The sequence below is a fragment of the Corapipo altera genome, unplaced genomic scaffold, assembly GCF_003945725.1.
Source record: "Corapipo altera isolate COAL_440 unplaced genomic scaffold, ASM394572v1 70, whole genome shotgun sequence".
Taxonomy (NCBI): domain Eukaryota; kingdom Metazoa; phylum Chordata; class Aves; order Passeriformes; family Pipridae; genus Corapipo; species Corapipo altera.
Genome location: NW_020884911.1, coordinates 1763096 through 1779668, shown reverse-complemented (window position 1 = coordinate 1779668; position 16573 = coordinate 1763096). Strand labels below are relative to the sequence as shown.

General features: G+C 45.1%; 1 protein-coding gene across 3 annotated transcripts in view; it reads right to left on the bottom strand.

Moving 5' to 3' along the window:
- Positions 1–16573, bottom strand: part of CCDC85A (coiled-coil domain containing 85A) — a 190893-nt gene that overhangs the window by 83462 nt on the left and 90858 nt on the right. For all 3 annotated transcript variants that reach the window (XM_027653778.1, XM_027653779.1, XM_027653780.1), the window contains one exon: positions 7118–7238. In XM_027653778.1, coding sequence (XP_027509579.1) covers positions 7118–7238 — 121 coding nt within the window. The remainder of the gene's footprint in view (positions 1–7117; positions 7239–16573) is intronic.

Here is a 16573-nt window from a genome sequence, read left to right as displayed (position 1 = left end):
ATTTGAGAGGAAAAATAATAAATCAGGACAGAAAGAGAGCATCTAAAATCCTGGTGATGAGTAAAACTGTCAAAACATGCACAACACTAAACCTTCAGAAACCACACATGTTCAAAATTCAGCTGATTGGTGAACAATTAAAAAAAAAATCAAGCAAGTTCCAAAGTGATAACATCGCTCCAAATGCTGGGATACACAACTGGCAGGTTTTGCAGGATGCATGGAATTGTATTCCCTGTATTTCATCCCTGCTAATCAGCACTGGAATCTCAGGGATTCCTCTCCCTCTGTAACACTTCATGTAACATCTGAAGGACAGCACAAGAGACCTTGGCCAGGGATCTGGACAAGGAGCACTTCCAGGCCTGGAATAAAGAGGGCAGGGAGCTTTGCTCGATGAAAAGTCAGGAAACAAAAAGCACAGCAGCATTTGCAGGGTGTCCTTCAGAGGAGGGGCCTGCCAAGGTCACAGAGCAGCCACCTGAAAGGGGAGCAACCAGGCAGGGATTTAGACGGAAAGGGAGCTTTCCGAGATGAGGAGATGAGTTTTTCCAGCTAGTCCTGGTGTGGAGAAAAGCAACTCTTGCCGTGCTTCCTGAGCGTGTCCTCAACTCCAAAGCCTCCTTTCCTCAAAAGCCTGTGGGACTTCAGGGAGCAGGGCTCCAATCCCTCCTAAGGACTTTGAGAATTCCAGAGGTTGCTGCTCCAAAAATACACTGTTTGATCAGGCTGCTGTCAGAGCCCATTCCTACTAAAACAAACACTGAACATGTGCAAATACTAAAAGCTGAATTTCCTGTTTGAACAGTCAGCACAACAGAGCAGAGCCAAAGGAACCATTGCAACATCTGTCAACGTAACCAACCAGCCCAGCCAGGACAACCAGGACCTGTCATCGGCACACACGGTGTCCCAGCACAGCTCCCCGGACCCAGCCCCACATGGACATGGAGCTGCTGGGATCTCCCACCCCTCCCTTCCCACCCAAACAAGGCAATAACCAGCTCAGGAGTGAAAGCCCTTCTGGTGCTCAGCAAAGGATCCACCCTCCAAGGCAGTGATGAGCTGGAGACTGTTCTGTTCTCCCTGGAAAGCCTCCACATTCCTCATGGCCACGGAGCTGCTGCCCTCGGACACCTCAGCAGCAGAGTTCACAAACCTGGCCAAGCACCCACAGCAGACCTGAGAAGTCACTGTAATGATGGCAGTGACAAGGCACCTATTACTGACAAGAGACTACACTTCCACTTTTTTTAATAAATATTTCCTAGGTCTTTGCTCACTTTCTAAGCCTTCCCATATCCATTGTCACCCACAGTGGTAATGGAAAGGTTTAATTGAAGTTCTAAGGGCAAAGGTGTTCCTGCTGACAGCTCACTGCACACTTCCCAAGAGGAGCAGGTGTGTCCCAGCCCTCAGCATCCCCTTCCTGCAGGGACTCCCTCTGGAAAGCTGTTTGTGTGTGCAGTGATGTCACTCTATCAGCAGAGATGATGCTGACGTGCCTTTTGGGGGTTTTAACCTGCTTCAGGAACCAGAAATTCCTCCATAGCCTGAGAGCCTGACAAGTTACCTCAGTTGTGTGCAGTGAAAAGGGAGATGTTATCAATTTTGCTTCAAAAATGACCTTAAAGAAAGCAGAGGGAGCCCAATCAAATGCAGTCTGATTTGCCCAGGGGTCAAAGAATCCTCCAGTGCCAAAGAGGAGGTTTCTGGCCACAAGTGGCCAGGGGAAAGTTCCCTTTGTGAACTTGTTGGCAGTGGAAAGCTGGGGGAGAATTCTCTGAGCTGGTTCTTACCATTGTGGTGTATGAAATGTGCCAGGGCAAAATGGAAAGAGGGAAGAAAAAGGAAAATAAAGGAGTGTAGCAGAGCAGTTTCTATTATTTCAAGCAGAAGATGCTGCAGGAAGCCTGCAGCAGCAAGACACAGGTGATTCCCAAAGGCTCCCTCCCTGGACACCTGCACAGATCCTCCAGGGAGAGAGGAGCTCCTCCCAGCCCAGCCAGCTCCACGCCTGGGATTTGGAAACGGGAACGGGGCCCTTGACTTCCCAAAGCCTTTTTCCTGTTTCTATTCTAAACTAAAAGAAGCCCCTGAGAGGCAGCAGAAGAGGCCTGGCCATGGATCTCTCAGGGCGTCTGAAGCCACGGTGTCAAATGCTGCATCTGCAAATTGGTGCAGGTTTGCTGCCAGCTGTAATTTTGTTACCAAAACTTGTCATTTTGTTATAAAATACAGAAAGTAGAAACGAAGACAGGGGGAAGGAGCAAGGCCTGACACCCACAGCAGTGTACAGAACATTCCCAGCATTATACTCAGTTCCCAGCTCCCTTCCCATGTTGTTGTTGGGGGTTTCCCTCGTTTCCTTTGGGATGCCACCCCCAGCCATAATCCACCTCATTATCGAGAAGCTCCTCTCAATACCCAAGCTCAGCACTCTTTTTGCCATTACTTTTATCTTCCCAGTGCTAATGATGCTTTTCCCCTCGTTCCAAACCGTTCCTCTATTACCTGGATATATGACAGTGTTCCCTCTCACTGATAATCAGTGGAATTATCAATCAGAAAAAAACCAAGATAAGCACAATTATTTAATGGGAAAAAAATCGTAAATTACTGCCACACTTTCTAATTACCCACTTCCCAGTCCTTCCCAACAGCAGAGCCTGTCCTGACAGTTTGGCCTCAGTTGTTGGAGCCCAAGGGCAGGGATGGAGCCCGGAGCACTCTCAGCACACTGGAGCAGTTGGCTGAGGATCCATCCAGCTGTGCCTTCCCTCAGCTCTTCCATAAAATCGCAGGGTGTGTTCCCATTGTTTGTGGCTGCCAGCAGCCCACCTCTCAGCTGACAGGGGTTAAAGGCTATGGAGATTCCTGGGCCAGCTGTTGGATAATTGTCACGGCCAGTTCCCTGGTAACCCAGAGGCTGCAGTCTCAGGAGGTGGATTCTTGGTTGCTAAGCGATAAATTCAGGTAAAATAACCTTTTCCTGCATTTTATTGCAACTACAGGCTCCAACTGTAGAGTCCTGAGCTCTTTTTTTTTTTTTTTTTCCTCCTTTTCTTCCCAGGGATGGGATTTAAAATTATTGCTGAATAAGTTTCCTGGGATCTTATGCAGCACTGAGCATGGGTTAAATGAAGGGGCACTGTATCCCACTCTTATTAAAATGGATAAATCCACAACACTTCCCTAGCAGTGCAGTTAATTTGCTGGGTGTAAGAGGGTGATTTACACAACAAGCTGAGGAGAACAGAAAAAGAGGCGGGTCCTCCTCCAAAATCCACTTGGTGTTACTATTTCCCTTTTTGGGGCCGGGATTTGGGGCTTTTTTTAATTTTCTTTTTAAGAAAATGCAGCATCCAGGTTTGAGCTGAGCCAAACACTTTTGTGCCTAAGGCTTGCTAAGCACAGCACTGCCCTTGGCAGCATCATAGGGGTCAAACTTCCACATGTACACGAGGTCCTGCAGCAATTTCTCCCCATGTGTCACAAGCAGGAGCTCTTAATTGTTTCACCTATTTCTGAAAGCCTGTGAGGGTGAAAGTCCTCAGCCCTGATTTCCAAAGCTATAATTACTGGTTGCTACCTTCTACCTCTTGTTGTGATTCAGTAAATTCTCGTGTCCATTCTCCAGGAAATGAATAAACCAACACTTGTTTCCTCCACGGGAGATGTGCAGATGGAAGTTGGCTGCTCTGATGCCTTCTGGGTGTCACAAAGCAGGGCAGAGAAGGCTGTTCCCATGACCACACCCTCCTACAATAAGCTGTGATATGGGAACAACTCAGTTTGGAAGATTTCAATAATTAAGCCTCAGGAACTTCCAGGGAGGAATTCTGCAGCCAGTTCTGCTCCAAACCCCCAGTGAACAGGACCAAGTCTTGCCTCGCTGTGAGGAACTTCAGACTTGCATTATCCCCTTGAGCTGTGAGAAGGGAACTCCTCCAGCCACACTAAAAACCTCAGGATGTCTCAACCAGCCAAGGAACCCTCCTTCTGCACTGAGAAAAGAGTGAACTTCAACCAGAAACGGGGTTTGAAGGAGCACAGAAACAAAATCCAGCAGTTGGGAATGTCCTAAGGCAGAGAAAGTTCAGACTGTGCAGTTCAGGCATTAAAGAAAATATATATTTCAATACATCTCATTTAAAAGTGTTAAAATCAGATCATATTAAATATAATAATGTTCTGCACCCATCTCTAAACCACCCATCCTATCCCATTTCACTGCTTCTTCAAAATGGGGGAAAGCATAAAAAAGAGAAAAAGAAAAGAGGAAAATCTCCGTTTCTGTGTAATCTGAGGCTGACCCAGCACCTACAGAGTCAATGAAAACATTCCTGGTGACTCCAGTGTGGTTTGGACCAGGCTCCTGGGAAGAGAGAGTCTCATACCAGGGAATTTGCTCTTGCTGAAGGAGAACATCTCATATTCTGCCTCAGAACCCAGGCTTTGTGTTCCTCAGAAACACTTTCTTTGAGGAAACGAGGTGCCATCTTTTGTGAGGCATTTTCAGGCAGCTTTGAATGCTGAGAAAAATTATTTTGATCCAGAAATCTCCCCGATAAATAGTTAATAAATAGGTTTCAAAATGCCACAAAGACCATTTGGCTTAATCTCAAGAATTAAGCCAAATATTCTATCTCTGTGTTATGCAGAAGGGAAACAAATGTCCATTTTTCTACAGCATCCTGTGCCTGAGAGTCACCTCATCCCTTAAAATGGCGTTATTTTCATATTATTCTTTATCTTTTTTTAAAAATGTTTCAGAAGATAATTAAACTTTTAATAATTAAGCAATGCCTTGCTCAGAACAGCCAGGCCCTGGTTCTGTTTGCTTATTCCCCTGGTGCTCAGGCTGCAAAGCCCACCTAAAGCAGCAGGGATTAAACAAGCCACGACTTTTTGGGACACAGGCAAAGGGAGAGGGGAACAGAGGAGGAGAAGATTTTTAAGCCACACAAGCCCTTAAAATAGCACCTTCCTCTCTTGTCATTTTTGTCCCTTGACGAGATCTCCGGCGACAGAAAAAAACCCCAAGTAAATTTTTTTGCATTTTCAGCCTCACAAAAACCAAGGGTTCTCCAGCAATGAGGCAAGGGAAAAAATCAATACTTGCCATGTACCATGTAACCAATAGAATAAGGGCAATGATTTATGTATGGATGGATGCAGCCGGAATCAGCTGGGGCCTCAAACACAGGGAGGCAGAGAGGAGACACAGGCTGAGGTGTGGGGGGGAGCTGGACTGCAGTGATTATTCCTCCACCATGGGCAGATTTTTTTCCTCCGCAGCAATAATCCCCCTCCCTGGCACTGCAGGACGTGGAGGAAGGAGTAGCAAATGTGTGGAATATGTGCTGGACCAGCTTTTCTCTTGCTGCCTCAGAATAATGATGCTCTGTTGGCTCTTGAGGGCCGGTCACACAGGAAGAATGAGCCATGGGCTGCAGTCCTTCGGGCTTCCAGCTACCTCCACCCTAATCCAGACCAGCCCAGTGGGGCCACGAGAAATAGTTTAAAGAGGGTCAAATTATCAACAGGATAAAAATGTACCATCACTGCTTCATGACGAGAGAAAGCAGGAAGGGCTCACTGAAGAGAACTACTTGTACCCCAGGAGTTTCTGCTGAGAATAGAGTTGTGTAAATTGGATTACCAGGGATACAGCACCATAAGGTATTTAATGACTGTGCTAACTTTTAGGATATCTAATGCTGCTGTTGATTTAAAAACAAACCCACCCTGATAAAGATTTCCTTGTCTGTTTGTGTGATGGAGGCTACCAATAAACACTTATCTCAAACTATATTCTATTGCTTTATTGCTGTGCTGCTAATAAATATCTAGGAGATGACTTTAGAGTGACAGTAATTTGCTGCAGAAATGTCAAAGTATTTTATTAAAAATCCCTCCTCTGTGGTGTGTGCCAACTGCTAAAATAACCCGTAAACATTTCTGCAGTGCCTCGGATATTGAGGCTGGATTTACATTTTCAGAATCAGATGTTCCTCCAGTACTTTCAATATCACAGTTTGCCATGAAGTAATCTTGTTATAATTAATGTTCTTGCCACAATTACCACTGATGGCTGAAGGAATTCTCTTTTCTTGCTCTATGACATTTATCCAACACTGAAGCCTCGGTATTGTCATTATTTGTCTTGAGAAGCAGAATATTTTAGATAATGCCATAGAACAATAGGAGGCCACTAGTTAAATACAGCAGTTGTGCACTGTTAGAGCAATTAAAGCTGTAAGAATTGTGGGATGTTTGAAAGCCTTGAATTTTACAGATGTCTGGGAATCTATCAGATCCAATAAAGCAGAAATCATTCCCTTTCTGACTCCCCATAACAAACGTGTGACAAAATGCTCGTGAGATTAATCAGGAGCCCCTAAACTACAGTTGTGTGTTTGATGGGGGAAATATCAATGAACATATTGGCAAAATCTGAGTATGAACAGGTTTTTGTTTTCTAAAGGATGTGATTGCATGTCACCAGACTTGGCACTCGAATTAAAACAATTCTGTTTTGCTTTGATATCCCCCAGCTCCCCCTTTCCTGTAAGTTATCCCGTGTTCAGCACAACAGCACATACACCTGTATGGGCACAGCAAAATAAAGGAATGCAGGGAAATAATCCCCTGCAAACAGAGTATTTCCTTTCCCACTCAGCTGACAATGGCAGGCAACAACATATTTCAGAGCCTGGAAGTATGAAACACCTTCTAAAGCTGAATAAACACACACGGCTCACTCTTAATTCAGTTAGAAAATTCTTCCGGTGGCAAACACTCAGCTACTAATGGTTCCTACAACCCTCAGTCCTCTGTCTTGATTAATCCCACAAATGAAAATGTTGATCAATTAAGACATTTCTGAGGCCTTAGAATTATGTTGGGCTAAAATAGATGAAGGCTGTGTACCAAACAAAGCCTGGCAGAACACGATCCACGGGTGAAGGCACCTGAACATCAACTTCTGATGTAGAAATAAAATTACCCCCTAACATCAACTTCTACTGCAGAAATAAAATGCTGTGCATAATTCAAGGGGATTTTTCCAACTCCCAAGTCCTGGAACAGAGCAGTTTATCCAAAGGCTTACCTCGGAGCAATGATTGTAATTCTCCTTCTGCTTTCTCTCTCCCTTCAATCAACAGAACAAAAACTCCACGGATGAGGACGGACTTCCCTGACTTTTGTGCTGAGCACCATGGACCCTCACCCTTTGGAAACGGAGAGGGAATCCCAGGAAAACTTGGCACCAGCCCACGGGAAAAAGCAAAGCAGCCAAGGAAAGAGGTCCTGGCTCTGCACAGCACCACGGCCAGGTGAGCTACACACTGTTGTTTGGAGCCAGGGAACGGGAATTCTGGGGGGAAATTAATGAGGGCAGTTTGCCTCCTCCTGCCCCTCTGCAGTCCTGAGAACTTGAAACACAAATTATGCAGTCGCAGAAACCTGAGCAAAGCCTTTGGAAGTGTGTGAGTAGGTGAGCAGAGCTCATTTTAAAGCCTCACACAAATAAGAAAGCAAAGGCCAGTGCACTGTCACTGCTGCAGCCCTGCACAGGAACAGGGCTCTCTGGGCTCAGAGGCTCCCCATGGCAAACTAACTCCAAACACTGATTAGCAGTGCTACAATTAGAGAAAGGTGACTGAAATGATGGTGTTTGCAACACAGAACATCGTTCTAATGCTTTACCTGCACCAACAAATGTTTGTTTCTGTTCTCTTTGCAAATCCCCGTTTGAAAATGAACTGGGGAGTGTTCTCCTGGTGAAAACCCACAGCTCCATTAATAGAAGCTGACACGTAAAAATACTGGAGGGGGGAAAAAAAACCCCTTATCTACCATTTTAAAAGATTTTAATCTGATGTTTAGTGCAGCTCATTTCCTTCACATGCTTTCAGCTTTTCTTAGGAGAAACACACAGTCAGCTCTCTCCCACTAACACTAATGGGAGCTTATCAGTAATACTAATCAAAGTATTCCTGTTAACATCTTCTTAGCATTTGAAACACTTGTTCTCTGGGACAAGGCCGAAAAAAGGAAGCTGGTGTATGGCTTTGTTTCAACAAATGCGTTATTTTTAATTCACTTTCAATACCAGGAAATATTCACGTGCAGCTGTGTGTTAACGTGTCTTCAAATGAACACGCTGCAGTGCCTCATTCCTCTAAAAGCAGCAGGGGGATTTAAAGTTCTACAGGGACACACCTAGAGAAACACACTGAAAACTTTCTGAGGTGAGGGGAAGTAATTTGTGCCAGGAACGAGGAACTGTCCCAGAGTGTGCTGGGTTGAAACGCTTTACCGTGCCCTAAGAACTGGGATACTGCGGATCAGCAACAGCCACATTTTTGATGTGTCCCCAAATTCTGCCTCTGCGTGGCCAAGGAAGCAGCAGTATTTGTTAGAAACTGCTGAACTCCTCGTGCCAAGGTGCAGCACTGTCAGCTCCAACCAAAGCAGCTCCCACGGGAATGAGCAGCCCGGGATCCTGCCCAACACCAACCGGAGCAGAGCAGGGAATTTAACAGAGATCCGAAGGGAAAATGCCCCTGGTCAGTGCCACATAACCCCCAAACCCTGGTGGAGCAGTGCCCTCCTGCCCAGCTGCAGAGCTGGCAGTTTCCATCTGCAGGTACTGGAAGTGCTTTTATTCCCTGCTCCCGTTTCCCACCCTCACAGGACACAACAGCTCCCGGGTTCCTTTATCTCCTGCAAACCGCCCTGGCAGCGCTCCTGAATTTGTAAAGAGGAGTCTCTCCCTGCCTCTTTTATTCCACCTGAAATTTTCTGACCCCAGATCTCCAGATAGAGCAACTCCCATGGATTAACCAGTTCTCTAGCAGTCACCTAATAAAACACTATTAATTGTAATAGATTTTTGTTTCTTCTCCCGACGATATTTCCATGGCAACATTTTCCAGCCCTATTGTGGAGGGTGTTCCTCATTCCCAGAGCAGGTTAACCACAGGGCAGGGAGGGCAGGCTGTTGGTCAGCCTTTATTTTCTCTGGTCCTTCAGCAAAGGTTAGTTGAGGTCAGCAGGAGCCAAAGGGTAATTACTTTTCCCCACCAGGGTTAAAGTCACACAGATTGTCACTGAGACAACTGTGGGGGCGACCTTCAGCTTTTTATGTTCCATCTCCTTTTCTTTCATGTTAATAAGGGAGCAGGCAGGGGATGGGCCCTGGGAGCTCCACACTATGAGTTCTGCTCCTCAGTATTAGTGCCATTTTTAACAAAGGTTGCACAGTGGTTAAGTGTGAAAGTCACCAACAGCCAAACAGGGTCTACCCTGGGATCTCTTAATTAATTGAAACAATATTCCAACTCAAATTTTTAGGAGAGCCAACACCCCCATGTTCTGTTTCATTTGCCTCCAGCCCATCACTAATGTCATTTTCTTCACTCAAAAGAATGATTTGGGATTGCAGGTTTTAACCAGGGAGGATTTTACTGCTCAGTGTCTCAGGCCTGGCTCCTTCTTTAGGCTTCCCACGGAATAGCCAGAGTGTCAGGAGCAAGCAGGGATGGAGGAGAGAGAAAGCCTGGCCTGAACTGCAGAGAAAGCCAGGGAGATGGTGAGGATAAATGAGGGGTTTCCATGGATTTGGGGAAGGGAAGTGGGCTGGCAGCACAGTAGTGTCTCCAGCATGACAAGCTCTATAAGGTGGGAGTGCACTCAGACTGTGAGCCTACCTGAACTAGGAGCCAGCCCCTAAAATCCCACTGTGGGACAGGAAGGGAAGGTCTGAGAGTGGATGTACCTGGACAGTGCTGGGCTGTGTCCAGGGACAGGTGCCACCCAGAGCACCAGAGTCAGCATGGCCTGGCTCTGGCCTGGCTCTCAGCCCCTGCTCCAGCTCCTCTCCCTGCTCCAAACCCAACGTCCCCAGGGGCTGCCTGGACACCACCGAGCCCATTACTAAAATTAACAGTGTTATCTTTGCTTTTTGTGGTACCCTAAAGTAAATATTGCAATAGTGACAGTCAGTAATGCAACGCAAGGGGGAAAAGAAGGGAGGGTTTATCTTCTCAGCCTTAGCTCCAGCTTTGTATCTTCTGGCTACTCTCCTCAAGCTCAAGCATTGACAAAACAAAATAAAATAAATAACTAAATAAAGGATCAGGTCCTGCTCATTAAAATCTCCATTACAAATCAGGGAAGTGCAGCTCAGCTCGCTGATTGATGGGTTACTCCGTGAGCTCAGCAGAAGTTATAAATAATCCCCGTGCTGATAGATGACAAACGGCAGCTTTGGTGATCAATCAGTTCAAATGGGGCTAAATGGAACAATAATGCAGCATTTCTGCTGGGCTGGATTGCACTGTATGTAAATTATTGAGCACTTGCTGTCCCACCATCACATCAAACACGTGGCAGACAAACAGGTGAGCAGCAACCAGGATTATCAGAGTCCTTCCCTTTCCCACGTGCAGCAACTGCTGCCTCCAAAGTTCAAATATCACTTCCCAAAGAGAAATCCTGCTAACCAGCATTACAGACAACTCCATTAAGGTCAGGAGAAATGTGTTACAGGGACTAGGCTCCAGATACAGGAACCCCAGAGCTAAAATTCCATATATAACTTCCATCTCTAAGAGGTGGAGGAGAATCAAACACGCTCTGCTATGAAAAGCTGTGTTTTCATCACAGAATCCCAGAACGGTTCGGGCTGGAAGGGACCTTAAAGATCATCTCATTCCACCATCCCAGGTTGCTCCAATCCCTGTCTGACCTGGCCTTGGCACTTCCAGGGATGGGGCATTCAAAGTTTTCCTGGGTAACCTGTTCCAGGGCCTCCCCACTCTCATTGTAAAGAGGTTTTCAGTTCAGAATCACTGAAATGCTTCTCCTTCTCCTGCCCCTCCCATTCCCATCATTCCCTGCACTCTGGAAAGGAGCAGCAGGTCTTTTTTTCCTGAGAGGAAATTAGGAATTTTCAACTTTTTGTGATCCATATTTTCTGAACTTCACAAACTTTCTCTCTCCCTCAAGTTACCCCAAGTGTTCCTAATTCCTTTCTTTCCCAATCTTCCTCTTGGGTTCCTTTGGTTGTTTTATAACGAGCAGAGGCTGAAAAAAAAGACTCTGAAAACGTTGAAAATGTGCTCTCATCTCTGCCCTGGTCACTCTGTGTTTGTGCCCACGTAGCTCCAAAACCACACAAGGTTTAAAAGTGAAGAGAACAACTGGAAACCCCAAATATTGAAGCTGCTTTCTGAGGGTTTCTCCATTTCCCCCACTTTTCTTATCATCTCCCTTTCCCATTGCTTCCCTCAGGTGTGTTTTCTCTGTCACAAATTCTCTACTCAGCTACTGTTAGTAGGAATAATGCCCTTGTTTTGAAGAGTGTAGAACAGGTTCTCTGGAAACTAAAAAAAAAAAAATAATAAAAAAAAAAAATAAAAAAGCTTGAAGCTGCTTCTCCAAACTGGGACTCAAAATATCAACTGGCCATGTACAGGTAGAAGCCTCAAGTGAACTGCTCTGAGTTTTTATTAGAACCAGCTGTCTCCCAGATCACTCTCCACCTCTCCTGAAGAATTAAATATATTGTCTATAACAAATACTGCTGTGTTAGTCACATGGAAATAACTATATTCCAGCCGTGGTGTAGAGCTGGTGTTTTAACTCTGGGCCTTTAAAAAGCACCATTAATGGTGCTCAAAGCAAAAGACACATTTTATAACAGAATATGATCAGAAAAAGGTGACAAGTCCCCATGATCTCAGAAATACACCATCTTCCCTAATAATTTCCCATTTATAGTAAGTGTTTACTTACTGTGCACATAGTGAGTATTTCCCAGTAAATATTTATAATCTGCCTCAGGAATGAGAACTTCAATCCCTGACTATCACAGGCTTGGGCCTGACTGAAAGGATCCTTGATCCTGCACTTCCTCAGGGCTGGCTTTGGCTATTCCTGGCATTGTTTGGGCAGAGCATGGATCACAGAGCTCTGGGAAGCCCCTGACACACAGGGAGTCACAGGATACACCACTGCCCCCTCATTCCCACCTCATTCCTTGTAGGTCTGTCCCACAAACAGGATGAGACCTGTAATGTCACAGCCTGGGCAACTCTCTCTGCCACCAGGCAGAGGAGACAGACAAGTCCTTCCTTGCACACCATGACCCTCCACATTTTGATTTCCTGTCAGCTTTTAAAGCCCAGCTAATTAGCAGATTCACTGGTCCTCAGATTCCTGACTTTCACAGTCTCTAATTAGTGTCTGTGGCAATCTATTCCCTAAATGAGTTGTGATATTCCACTTGTATGTTAAATGAGAGCCCCCATCAGAGTTAGTTACCCCATAGTGAATCCTTACAGTTCTCAGGGCGGCCACTAAACTGGAAAATGTTCAAATGAAGGAAGGTGGAAGGGAAAAAAACCCAACAGGTTGAATATTAACTCCAATATTCCTTTCCAAAATTATGCCTCAGATTAGGAGCCTTAGTTGGGAAGCTGTGTTACTTCCAGATAGGGCTGAAGGTCTGCACACGAGGCCCAGCCCAGCTGCTCCCAGGGCAGGCTTGGCAGGACAGTTGCCCTCTGCTCCCTCCTGCACTGCAGCAGCTGCACGGGCTGTCCAGCAGAACACACCCAGAGGTAAGAGATGACTGAACATTATCCCTGCATTTAGAGAAGTTCTATCCAGGGGGAGATTGGAGTATGGAGTGTAGGATGGGGGAGGAGTGGGGGAGGCTTTTCTGGACCCACCAGGTCCAGGGCTGTTCAACCCCCCAAAGGCTACTCTGATGTCCAGCAGACCATCTCTGGGGCTGCTCAATAAGCAATGTTGGAAAACCAACAGTAGCCTCGAGTGTCTGGTTTGGGGAAAAAAAATAAAAGGTTTTGCCTGCTCTTTGAGCTCAGCCTGAAGAGTGGAGATAATGAAACCACTCATACCAACAGCTTGTGCAGGGTGATGTTCTTTAGCAACACTAATTTCAGCACCAGATCATAGCTGTTGCTTGCCCCCAGCTCCACCCGGTGCCGCAGGAACGCTGAGCTTCATTTCAGATTTCCAATGTTAAGACCAATGAATAAAGTTTGATTCTCCTCATACCCTTTAGTGCACTATAAAAGCTTCTTTCCATCTCGTGCAGAGTTGCATCATCTGATGCAGCCCAGGCACAGCACCACTACTGCTGATAGCAGGAATTTCGGGGTACAACAGCAGAAAGCAGAAAGCCTTTAGTGCCTGCTGCCCAACCTATAAAAATGTGTTTTTAAAGATACAAAATTCTCTGTATAACCAGTCACAGGCCCATACTGATGATCCCAAAGACACTAAAATAAGTATTATATTAGAGTTTCTTCTTGCTGCTGTTGTTGGCAGAATATTCTGCTGCAATCAGTCATTTTAGGTAAGAGTTGCCCCGACACCCACCACCGATCATTTGGTCAGACAATTATTTTAGGAAAGCAAATGAGCGGGGTGCAAAAGCACAATTTTTCCTCAAGCAAACTGAACTTCAGAAAAGCACAAAAGGACTTTGAAAATTTTCACCTGTCCCTTTTTATTTATTACTAATATATATATATATGTATATATAACTATAGTTGCTCTCCTTGCCCGCCAAAATGGAGGACTCAGAAAATCAGTTACGACCTTCACTAAGATCCCAAAAAGTTCTTATCCCTGAAGGAACATTCCACAGAGCTGGAAAGAACCCTTCCTCTTTTAGTGTCCATCAGATTTCTCTCAGGTTTTCCAGGCCAGATTTCCAAAGCAACGTTTCCCACGTGCAGGACCAAAGGATTATGTGGAATGTTTTGTAACCAAAGCTTCCTCTGCTCCTTTGGGGTTTTTGTTGCCAGGCTGTGCCCTGGCAGCAGACAAAGAGTTAATGTCAAACCCCATCTTCTGATACCCCGATTGCCTTTCCCCACCCATTGTTTTCAAACTTCTTTTCAATGGTCACAAATTTTCTGCCTCAATAAACTCCCAACAGAAAAGAGAACTGGAGCAAACAGAAAAAAAAAAAAAAACAGCGAAATAAACCCAAACTTTGGCAATATATTGGCAATATAGAGACAAAATAATAAACCCACAAATTTCTGGTATTTATTGTGAAAGTGGTGTAACATAAATATGGAAGTTTTGCTCCTTGAAGCAAAATTATGTAAAGGTAGCAACGTTTTGAACAATATCATAAGCCTGGCAAATTTAGCTTTGGGTGATTTGATACTCAGAGTGGAACAGAAATTAGTCCAACTCTTTGGGAAGTATTTATAACTGTTTAAAAATAAATTCAAACATTATTTTTAAAATTAATTCTTTTTAAAATAATGCTCCTCACGTCCCAGCTTCCCCTGAGCTGAAATTTGGACAACTCCTACTCTGAGTGGTATTTGTGGCTCATTTCCACTTTCTGCTTTGCTCACTCTCATATTCCTATATTCCTATAAAAACCAGGAGCAGTGCATTTCAGCCCTGCTTATCTATTGATTCAGTTACACTTGGATTGATCTCAAATTGTTTCGAGCAACTGTTGTGCGCCCCAAACAGCCCGCGAAGCACAGGAACCAGATCAATAGATTTCAAGTGAAATAATTGTTTTCCTTTGTAAGCCCCCATTACTCCCTGAATGCAGAACTGTTGGATTGACCTCCAGGAAAGCAGCAGATGTGAATAAGCCAAGCACCGCGGGCCTTATCGCTTAAAGGGAGGCCTTGGAAGTGCCGGGGAAGTGCAGGGAACGTGCTCGGGAGCGGTGGGAAAGGCACAGCTGGAAAAGCAGCGAGCCCGCGTTTGACTCCGATAACTGGGAGCAGGGGAAAGAACAGACTTTGGGAGTTAGTCACTCATGAACACACACCCGAATATCTCCCTAGTGAAGGAAATAACCCCCTTAAGGGACTGGGTTTAATTACATGGTTTTTGTATCAGCGAGGTTTTTGCCCCGTTTTGTGAATTTTCACCCAGTTCTCCCACTGGATTCATTTTTTCCCAGTTCCTTCCTAAGTGATGTTAAGGCTTTGTGAGTGATTTCCATCTTCAGGCATTAACCCAGTGAAGCAGCCCAGGCAATCGGGGTGAGCACATGAATTCTGCTGGCAGCGTGCAGATTTATACCAGATCGAGGGGGGTGCCCAAAATGGGAGTTTGATTTCTTTTAGTTCTATTGAAAATAAAGGAAACCCTCACATTGATAAGCTTTTGTAAGGAGGTCTGGGCCGGCTCCCTGCTCACGCTAGACCCGATGTGAGCTTTACTCTTTTACGAGCACAATTAACTGCAAACGCCTCGCCATAAACACTCCGAAAGGTCAAAGGCATTGCAACAATTTTGCTAAAGAGATAAATGGTCAAATAAAACATCGAATTGTTAATTCCCAGGTGACAAAAGGCTGCGGGAGTCAGATCAATAAGGAGACAGGCAGAAGGAGCTGTGGGATAAAGGGCGGGTCAACCTTGGAGCGTTAATAACTCGCTCCTGTTATTAAGGACAATTTCAGGCTGTTGGAAGGGGACCCTCTAAAGATTAAACTATTCAAGTTCGTGGCCCTTTCCGGAGCAAATCACAAGATTAAAAAAGTTATATGCAAATAAAATGAGCTCGGCGTTATTTAATTAAGAGCATTTACAAGTAAAAGAGAGGCTTTCCCCAAAGAGGACTAAGCAGCTCTTGGAAGAGAAAGCACAAAATGTGGTTAAATTCTAGCACAAGTTAGTAACTCCCGACCTGCAGTGACAAACCTCTGCCAGGATCCACGGGAAGGAACTGAGGAACTCCAAGTGTTCCAAAGCATTATTGCAGGGGTGTAAAATACAGACAGCAATGCCTGCAAACGATGCCTCTGGACCCTCGGAAATGAACATTTGAAAGGTCAGGGATTTTCCTTCTGCCAGATTGGATGCTGGCAATTTGCATAAGGCTGAAAGCCAAGTATCAGTGTAAATTCCCGCAGTCACATGCAGATGTAACCACCCCACACCTCCGACAGCAATTCTCTGTCATCCAGCACCAAAATGCCGAGGAAGAGCCTAATCCCACAATGAAGCACGGGAGCAAGGGATAAACATCTACTCCCTGTGCTTTACAAATGCCAGGGAAACATATTTCCCTCTGACAGCGAATTACAAAGTTCTGTGAACTACTCATTAAATAATTTCTACAAATGAAGACAAACTCTCCTTTTCTAGTGCACTTCAGAAATGTGCATATTTGTGCAGAAATCGGGTGAGCTCTGAGGTGCAATTTTAGCTCTAAAAAGGGGAAGTGTATTTTTCCAGAAAATATATTTTCCCTTTGTATCATCTGAGGCCATCACCTGATACCCACAGCACGAGGCCTCAGGGCTCACTCACTTAATGGCAGTTCTGCCCCCAAAATTAATGGCTCTGGGATCAGGATGGACTTGAGGTTTCCTGCAGTATCGAAAATTTAAAGAGAAGCCTAAGAGACTTCCACAATTCTAATATAACAGTAATAAATAATAACCACTAAACGGGTCTGTGTCAAAACAATCATTTGAGCCAATAAGTTTCTGGAGCAAAAGAGTGTAAAAGTTTCCTCATGCAACAAAGGAGAGAAT